The 10,201-nt window shown below is 33.4% G+C and overlaps 1 protein-coding gene across 1 annotated transcript; it reads left to right on the top strand.

Moving 5' to 3' along the window:
- Nucleotides 1-102: 102 nt before the first annotated feature.
- On the top strand, nucleotides 103-4,447 carry LOC136416108 (histone-lysine N-methyltransferase, H3 lysine-79 specific-like). Its single transcript, XM_066401122.1, has 3 exons — nucleotides 103-450; nucleotides 521-1,150; nucleotides 2,490-4,447. Exons 2-3 carry the CDS (start codon nucleotides 647-649, stop codon nucleotides 3,687-3,689), a joined length of 1,704 nt encoding a protein of 567 aa, XP_066257219.1. The 5' UTR covers nucleotides 103-450; nucleotides 521-646; the 3' UTR covers nucleotides 3,690-4,447.
- Nucleotides 4,448-10,201: the final 5,754 nt, after the last annotated feature.

The following is a 10,201-nucleotide window of genomic DNA, read 5'->3' as shown; positions in this document are numbered from 1 at the left end:
CCGTTGAACCATCGCACAATATGAATTTTTTTCTATACTAGACAAATAAAGCTGATTTTTGACAGGTTGCAACCGGTTAAGTTTTTGGATTTGTCAAGATTTGTTATTTTGTTGTTATTCGTTGAACTTTGTTGATAAAATTAAATTACTATGAATCTGTTTTTAATTATTAATTGTAAAATGTGGATAAGAAACAGCTTCTCATAATTCTCTTAAAAAATCTAAAATTTTCCAAATTCTCATTTCTTTCCGGTACCTAATCCCGCGCGTTTTCAATTTTTTTAGGTTAGGTTCGTTTACCTTTACGGTCACATCGCACGAATTACATCCTACATCGTCGATTAGAAAGTCGAGCTCAAGTATTCGTTTGTTATGGTGTGTGCAGCATAGGGATCATTTTGCTTTAGTTCTAATGGCAGCATTGCCCAGTGTTGATTGCCTATTCCAAAGGTAAATATCCAATCTTTTACATTTTAATTAAGGTTATAGCCCAATGTTCTTTCATTGTTTATTATTGTAGGGAATGGGAATCATATATACTATCACTATTTTTACTAGTTCATTGAGCTGATTCAATCCAGTGACCGTCAAAATGCGGCTGGTTTGACCACGGCCCAGTAAAGCAGTCCATAGACTTGAAGGTCTGATGGAGTTAAGACTGAACTCTCCAGTTGGAGGTGCTCCTGCTATTTACTATTGGCCTTTAAACAAAAAAAAGGGCTACGACGAAGCTAGGGAAATAATTGAAACTATAGCATGGGGCTGCAAAGACATCCCAGACTTAGCCGTCCCTCTAAAAAAGAACATTTTAAAAAATGTAGATGTAAAGTGTTATGAGTCAATGAAAGCACTCACTAAACGATACAACAAAGCCATTAGTAATATTCTTGCCTTAGAGAAAGGGACCCAGAAATTTTGTGATAGGCTGAATCAAGTTGCCAGTCGAGCACTGCTTCATCACATAATTCAGCAAACTTATAGTGCAGCAGTAACAAATGCTGAAGAACTCAATAAGTATCAGGCCTTTTCTCCTGATGTTTACGGAGAAACTTCATTTGATTTGATTGTGCAGATGATCGATCAGATTAACTTAACCAAAGATGATGTGTTCATGGACCTTGGGTCAGGTGTAGGACAAGTCGTTTTGCAGGTAAGCTCAATATAGACAGTTGATTTGACTCAGAAGTGTCAGTGTGTGAAGGTCAATTGTGAACACTGAAAATATTAGCTTTTTAATGTGCAAAAGTCAAGTACTTTTTGATAAGACTCAGACATTTAGTATTTAATAATATTTATAATAATAAAATCTAATCTAACATTCATTGACTGATGCCATAAAAGAATACAATCAAGATCATGTTGCAATTCAACTACATCTTCTTGACATGACATATACTACAATAAACTTACAGTGAGCTTAAATGAGTCCCTTAGCAAAAGACTATTTTTACCTATATTGTTAATCACAAACAGAAAGAGCAGAGGACTTAAGTTTGGCCCTTGAGGGACAGTAGAAACAATACTTGTACAAGGTTTTGATCTCTCGCTATCCTTTAAATTGAATATAAGTCTTACTTACCACCCCTAATCTTTTTAGCATCATCATTATCTCAGTGAAATCTATCTTATTAAAAGCCTTTTATAAGTCAGTAAAAATTAAATCCTCTTGTTGCCCTAATCTTACACATATGAATGTTCTGAATTAAGTTCAAGAGATTTGTTATAGTTAATTTTAGCTGAAGAAACTCTTGCTACTGAATATGTAATTAAGCGACTGATATTATACTGGAATCTCACATGCAGTAAAGCTGCAAAGCAGATTTGCATGCAGCCCTACTGCATACTTTGTAATTTTATTATTTTTCCCATATTTATTGTACACACCACTGCATAAACATTCAAAATTTCAAACTTTTACTTTGATTTACTGATTAACTGCTAATTACCAAAATGTGCACATATGTATATCTCAAATATATTTGATGTATAAATTGCCTTAAATTACTTAAGTAGTAAAAAGATTAATTGAGTTACCAAATTTTGTACAAAATTCAGTTTTTCTTTTAAATTGTAAAACCATATATAAATCAACTTAACTCGTCGTGTTTTAACAGTATCAGGGACCTTACAATCCAATACAGCAGCGCAGAACTTGGCAGGGGGTCCCAGAAACATTAGGGGGTCAAAACAATAGAGCGGCTAAACATGCCATATAAGAATGGATTGTTTTCATTCTCTATGTTATACAGGATGTATAGGAGTTTTATTTCTATAAATTTTCATAATGTTTGAATTATAGACTGACACCATCACACAATGAGGTTTTTGCGTTGTTTGTTCTTATTCCACAGTAGTATTCATAATTTTCAAATAAGCATTCAATAAAATGTTCGATTTGTATATATAATACTATATAATATACAATATTTATAAATATATTGGAAATAAGTACCTAATTCGCTTGCTACTTTATAACTATTCTTTTCCAGGTCGCAGCAACTGCTTTATGCAAATCTTGCATAGGCGTCGAACGGGCCGACGTCCCCGCAAATTACGCCAAAGCAATGGAGAGCAAATTTAAATTCTGGTTGCAATGGTACGGTAAGAGATGCGGGCGGTTCGAGCTTCTCAAAGGTGACTTTTTCGATGACATCTATCGAGAAAAATTTTCCGAAGCCACTGTGTTATTCGTGAACAATTTTGCGTTCGGTCCATCCGTCGACCATAAACTGAAGCAACGATTCGCAGAACTGAAACACGGCACTAAAATCGTTTCGTCCAAAAGCTTCTGTCCCCTAAATTTCCGAATTAGCGACCGCAATTTAAGCGATATTGGAACGATAATGAACATTACCGAGATCACTCCAAGTACGAGTTCGGTATCATGGACTGATAAGCCTGTAACTTATTACCTGCAGGAAATCGATCGAACCAAATTGGAAAACTACTTTAATGCCAAGAAAAACGGCACGTTGTATAGTTTCAATGGGGAAGATCCTGAGAGGTCGTCTGATTCTTTTGGTACCACCGACAGCCGGGCTAGTAGTGAAACTTACTTAGGGATTACACCGCCGCCTAAAAAGAGAGGGCGGAATAAATTTCGCATCGCCAATGATCATGAGAGCGCACCTGCCGTTGGACCTATACTAAGTCAGGCCCTAACTGCTGGCCCGGAAGTAAGGAAATCATCCAATATAACTCCAAAACTGAATGGAAACTCGATAAAAACGCCTAATAGCAACATAATCAAACCAAGCAAATTAGTTTTGAACGATAAAATAGAAAACTTAGTCCCCCCTACAGTAGCAAAGAAGCGAAGAGGACGCAAGAGGAAAGAACCTCCAAACAGCAGATCAAGAAGCCTAAAGTTGGATACCAACAATTGGACATCAGAAGCAAACCGTCGAACATATTCAAGGAAAAGGTCAGGGTCTTCGAGTTCTTCTCCTACGAATCATAGTTCTATGCCGGGGAGTCTAAAGAGGCTGATGGACGATTTTAAGATGCAATACTTGCAAATGATGGCCAATATGGCGGATCCGGCGTACCAAAGCAAAATCAGGAAACTGATTCAAGAGGAAGTGATGAAGAATGTATACTTAAAAATTAGGATTAAGGAGGTTGAAAGGGAGATCGAGACTGTTGTCTCCAACATGGAGAAACATGTTACATGCAAATGTAGGAGGTAGGTCAGTAATTAGTTAGGTCAACGGTATTTTCTATGAGGATGAGTAAGAGTATAGAAGAATATCTACAAATTTGATCAGAACCTATCTGGTTTATGAGGGCCAGTATGGAGATTTTAGGAATAGGTACAAATTTGTTTAAAACGCAAAGAAGTTGTACAATTTAAAGACCAACAAAATGACATCCAGAAATACAATAACATAGTTTTTGCATTATTTATACGTGCAATATATGAAACTTAACCAGTAATGTATAGAGGACCCTATTTAAGTCATAATTCCTCTCAATGTTTTTAAATGTATTTTGAAATTATTTTAAAATCTACTTTGAGGATGTTAATTGGCAGCAAAAATTGAGAACACGAAAAAATGTATAACCTCTTAAAAAAAATATGTTTTTTAAAAACGCCCTGTAGCTCTGAATCGCTGATAAATATCAAAATACAATTTTTGCCTTTAGAACCTGAATGAATTCTATAGCTTTACGGTTGAACATTTGGAGCTCCAGTAATTTACAAACGGTGAATATACACACACACGTATGTTTAAGGACTCTTGCAAACTAAATATTCGGCCGATAGTTTAGTTGGATCGGGATGCACCATAATGTGTGTGAATTTATCGACCGATTTAGAATCAGTCAATGTGGAGACGCGCATTTATGACAGTTAAGTAACCAACTAAATTATCGATCGACCACAAGCTTGAAATCTGTGGGGTGGCTTAGCCTATGGTATGCCATGGTATGTGGGCAGAATGCATCCGTATTTGATAGGGTTGTAACATGTTTCGCTAAGCAAAACTATTTGACGTCACTGCATATTTAATCGATAAATTACCGGTCAATTTAGGTGAATTTTAAAAAGTGAAAATAATATTGCCCGCCGATTTGTTTTGCATTTTCAAACAAAAAGAGTGGTAAATAAGGTTTTTATATTCTGAATGGAATGAAAATAGGAACACAACAAAACTGACAAAATTTAAAGATTTGGCTAAATTCGCGGTGCAAAAATAGCTTCGCCATATTGCGAAGAAATAGTTGAAGTTAATAATTAGTATTGCTTTTTTTCGATTTATAAATCAATTAATTTAATTGGAAAGTTGGCTTAAATGTTTTAAAATAATAATAAACATATGATTTTCAGAAATCCATTTATTAACATCTGCTTATAAACGTGTACAAAACGGAATGACAAATATTAACACATATGTATAATAGTGCAAATAGAGAACCTCAAAACAAATTCATTTTTCGATGAATTAATGATTTGAATATCCATTTTTTTCTTGTTGCAGTTTTCCTCTTACGGTTGAGTTTGGCCTCTGAAAATGTCCTAAAAAAGGCGAAAAAACTATGTATTTCAATGTCTTAACATACAATAACCAAATTTTGAAAATGTATGTCTTTATTTATTTATACAATTGAACAAGTAATACTTAGTATTCAGAATATACATAATTTTGACATGCATGCAGTAAATTAAATTTGTTTTAAGACACTCTTAACCAGAAATATTTTGGAATGCTTTCATAACAGTACACAAAATTACTAAATATTATTATATATATGAAACTAATTACTTAATAGCAAAAAGTAGTACTAAAGTTATGTTTATAAAATAATTTAAAATATAATATAACTTAAAATCTTCCATTCAATTAAACTCTGTTGTTCAAAACGGTACCCATATTCTCATATGCATGAATGCACCTTTCGCCGAAGATTAAACTCTACTCCATTCAATAAATTAATGTAATTTTTATAGTGATGTATTTGTTCTCTGATGCGGTTCCATAAATCTTCTTGGGTTATGGATTGACCTACATTTTTTTTAAATCCGAAGCCTTTTAAGTTTTTCCTAAAAGAAACTGAAAGTTGTATGGTTATATGGTCATATGATTTCGGGTGTAATTTTGTTAACCCATGAAATGTACACCTTTTTTAAATTGAATCAGATATGTATCTCCTGATAGTTATTGGCTACTTCCATCTTCGCATCGGTCTCACAGTATTTAAAAACATCGCTCTGTACACTTCCATACTAGGTTAAAATAAAACGAAAATGACTTAACTCAAACATAGAAACGATATGCATGCTGCGAACAAATATTCCTTCTCAGCTTTATTTTTAAGTCCACCCTATTTTTCTATTATACACCCTTTTTTTTGTTGCAAATTAGTTATTATTGAATAATAAAACGTATTCGTTATTTATCTCTTTTTTTTCCTGTTAAAAGCTGGTAGTGCCTGTTTATTCATTTGACGAAAAAGCGGTGCTTACTATAGGTATTTTAAGAAAGATGTAAGTATGTACCGTAGACTGGGGATACTGGGAGCATTAAAACTAATTAATCGGCCTGTACAGGAAACTAACAAGGTTAGACCCTTTCTGTGATGTTTTAAGATATACAGTGTTGGTCAAAAGTGGATAAACAAATATAAAATATAGGAATTTTAATAATGCATATTATAAAGCGTGCATTAAATTAAATGGCATTTTTCAACCAAATACCTAATTGAATGACTTCTTTAAAACATTAATTAAATAGTGCACCTATTATCAGATATTGTGAAAATGCATGAAAACACATACAGTAGAGTCTGGTTATAATGGACCCTCAAAGGAGCTTAGTTTTAATCCGTTATAACCGGAAGTTTATTATAAAAGGATATTCATTAAAAATAAATATGTATACAAAAACTTTATTATTTAGGAACAAAACATACATTTTTAACTAAAAATATAAAAGAACATCCATTCAAGCATTACAAACACAAATTTTATTAAAAAAAGAAGTAATTTTAGTTTGAATAGTTTTAGGTTTTTGAAATATTGTCGTTTTACAATCACTCAAAGAATCGCCCCTTGAGTTTGACCACATACTTAAATAATACCTTTTATATTTGTTAATCCACTTTTGGCCAATACTGTATGTAAACGATTGCTATATACTCGTATAACGAATTATTTCCAATAACTTCCGTGATAATGGTAATTTTTCTGTGGTACCCTCAAACTTACAAACTTGGAACTCATATTTAAACATACGTGTGTGCCAATTTAAATGCTATTTGGGGCTACTTGGAGCACAATGCATCTTTTTGTTTTCAATTGAAAATGTACTTATTGTAGTATATTTTCAAATGAAAGGTAATTCACGAAGGGATTTAACGGTATACCCAGAACTAAAATTGGATCTACAGTTTCCTTAAAAAATATATATGTATAACAAATTCTAAATCCTAAAAAGATTAAAAGTTTGTACCTTTGTTTCCTAGATATAGAGTTCATTCTTATTTCGCTTCGAAAGGAATGAAAAAATTCAATAAGACTTAAAAATTCCAAATCATTTTCAGTGTAAACAATTTTTTAGATATAAAATATTTTGATTTTCATAGAATGAATTTCCTAATCGTAAGACGTGTTTGAATAAAAAAGTTTTAGTTTCAACGCTATCAAAACAGTAATAGGAAAAATGGATTTAGAATGATTGAAAACGCCTAACTTGATAACGCAACAGTCAAATGTATCAAATGAGGTACTAAAATGTAGAGAACGAAGAGCCCTTTAAAATCATGTATCACTTAACCCCCTTTACCACTTAAGATATTTGAGAGGGTGGTTTTGGGGAGTAGAAGGTTGAGAGAGGCACAGTGAATTCTACATTAAAATTGTTTCCTCTCGATAACAAAATCGACAATTAAAAAAAATCTATCCCGTTTCAAAATAATTAAGGTGGAAAGTTTTCAAGTTGACACCCTGTATAGGCAAGGACATTTACGATATATTCGACATTCCTGAAAGCGATGCCCCCAGTTTTTCTGAGAAAGTAGTTATTTTTCTAGCTAAAAACTTACTAAACAGTAATCGGAAGATTATCGTGGATAATTGATACAACTCCATTCGCCTTTGTGTTTTTTTCTTAACGCAAAAGACTTATTTAATAGGAACTATTAGATCGAACAGGGGTGTGCCACAATACATTACTAATATCCTATTGGAACCATCCAATCGTGTTTTATACACAAAGAAATTATGCTTTTAATACGCTACAGAGACAAGAGGGATGTCTACGTATTAAGTAGCAAATATAATGCAGGATTTTGTGGGAAACCAAGACCTATTTCTACAGGCAATATTGTAGTATACAGGGTGTTTAGTAGACGGTTTGCCAACATTTTTGAGGTGATAAAAGAGGTCATTTAGAACAGATTTAATCTAATTTACTTCTATAAAAAAACTCACGGTTTTCGAGGTATATATTTTTTTGTGGTTAGTGTGTTTTGTTGGTGATTTTCACAATTTTTTGGAAAAATCTTTTTCTGAATATCAATCGCCGTCATCACGGGATTTCGACGAAAAAGAAAACCAAATCTGAAGACATCAAATGAATAATTTATTCTTTAAGTCGCGACTTGTTGCTCTTCCCATTGTTTTCCACACTTGATTAGTTCTCAGAATCTAAATCTTATAAAAACTTTCACAAATTATTACCAAAAAATATGCCAAACTGACATCTCAACAGCGTTCTTAATTTGGTGTCTATCAGTTCTCGAAATGGACTGATTGATCTAGTATTTTCGTAAAACATGGGAATCCCGTAACTTCTTATAAAATAGAAGCCTCGGGGTTCCCCGAGATACTTTGAAAACATAGATCCTTACAATGTTGCCAGATTTTCTCAATATATTCAAATTTCAGTAAAGTAAGTAGGCGATCTTAATTCTATGGCCGCTGCTGTAAGTGCAGTATACCTGTAATAAACGCAAATTAAAAAATTATCGAAAACTTGGAATATGTATGAAAACTTGGAACACGTGTACTAACTTTTCGGCAATATTGCGAAAATAGGATTTGTCAGGAAAACAAAGAAATGGTGGCAACCCTCTTAGGAAACGCCACAGTTCCAAGTATCCCCATTCTGCGGTACCTATGTAAATCGATTTGTTTTGCGAGATTTGTATTAAGTTAAAAATGTCAATCTAATTTATTAATACTATTTAGTTAGCGAATTTTAATAGTGCAAAGTTAATACAGTTAAGAACCTGAACGACTTAAATGAGTGCGTCGCTAGTTAATACCTCTGAATTGAAAATAATTGTGAGTATTATGATGTCGCGATATTGATGTTAAATCATACTATTTTACCGCTAATTAAATTTTTTAAATATTTATTTATGGCCGGTTCTTCAGTGCTTGCCAAGCTGCGAAACACAAATCACAAACAGATGTACGTAGATTCGTCTTGAGTTCGATGCTATTTGTCCCACCAAACTCAAACGAATTCATCGTTAATCATTGTTAAGTGATTGTTGATTAACTGATGATCATTTATTAACTGTAAAATAAATATATGTAAGTATTTTATAAACTTGACGATACTGCCATTTGTTTGTAATATACAATATAGCGTTTTAGGAAATTCGTATCATTTGTTAGGGTAAGAAGAATAGTACTAAGGACGTATCGCATTGTCGAAATGTGTTTTCCCACAAGTCCCTACGAAAGTAAACAAACGAAGGTATTACTCTAGAAAACAAATACGAACATATGCGTGCGTTAGGAGTACCTATAGCACACGTGTGCTAGAAAAAGTAAATGAAGAATGATTGATACAGCGCAACGAACTGCTGCGACTAAAAGAAATATTATGTGGCAATATGTTATTCTATTAGTGAATTAAACAAAATATGTATATCCCTACTTAGCTACACACTACATGTCTCAAAAAATAACAAAATGACGTAGATTTCAACGATAATATTCGGCAAAATGTTGTGAAATTTCAAAGTCATTGCCTAGTTGGCCCCTACGAAAGTGATTAGGCGTAGGTTTGCAACGATGATGTAGTGTCGGATTTCTCCTTCGGGTGCGAAGCACTGCCAGGCGAACTTTTTATTTGATTTTTCTCTACATGGTTCATGCTCGTGAGAAAAATAGTGTACATAACTCGCAAGAAAATTTCTCAACTCGCCCGCGTGACTGCCGCCCTCTCCTATGGCTTGTGCGCAACATTTCATACTCGTACCTTAAGAGTTACTTTCTTCACTTGTTTTGTAAATAACTATATTTTACAACAAGTTAGTGTTTGTAACAAAGTAAAGATTTGTTTTTTATTTAAAATTACGAGTTTTATTTTCGATAGATTCAACTTGAAAAAACATTTTTTGAGGATGGAACTGTAGTACCCTATTAGAGTGGGAAAACGTTCACATATACTCATAGGCTTACATAGTTCCAAATCCAACCCTCTATATACAGGATGTTTTATAAATGTACCGACAAATTTGCAGGGGATGTAGAGCTCATAAAAACAAATATTTAGATCGAATAAAGTTAGGTCCGAAATTGCTTCATTTCCAAAATACGGAGTGTTTAATTCCTTTTTTTTTAAATATTTCAAAAACGGTTTGGGATACGGACATGAAAGTAGAGACACGCTATGGCGGGATAAATGCGCATGTTCTGGAGTAGGTAGAATATTTCCACCTACCCCAGTGGCGTCTGTGCGGC

This window comes from Euwallacea similis, chromosome 22 (genome assembly GCF_039881205.1).
Source record: "Euwallacea similis isolate ESF13 chromosome 22, ESF131.1, whole genome shotgun sequence".
Lineage (NCBI taxonomy): Eukaryota > Metazoa > Arthropoda > Insecta > Coleoptera > Curculionidae > Euwallacea > Euwallacea similis.
Note: the sequence above shows the minus strand (reverse complement) of the source record. Positions and strands in the feature narration are given on the sequence as shown.

Coding starts and splice junctions, on each gene's coding strand:
- LOC136416108 (XM_066401122.1), top strand. CDS start 647: ATGGAGTTAAGACTGAACTCTCCAGTTGGAGGTGCTCCTGCTATTTAC. Junction 1,151..2,489: donor TAGGACAAGTCGTTTTGCAG/GTAAGCTCAATA, acceptor ATTCTTTTCCAG/GTCGCAGCAACTGCTTTATG.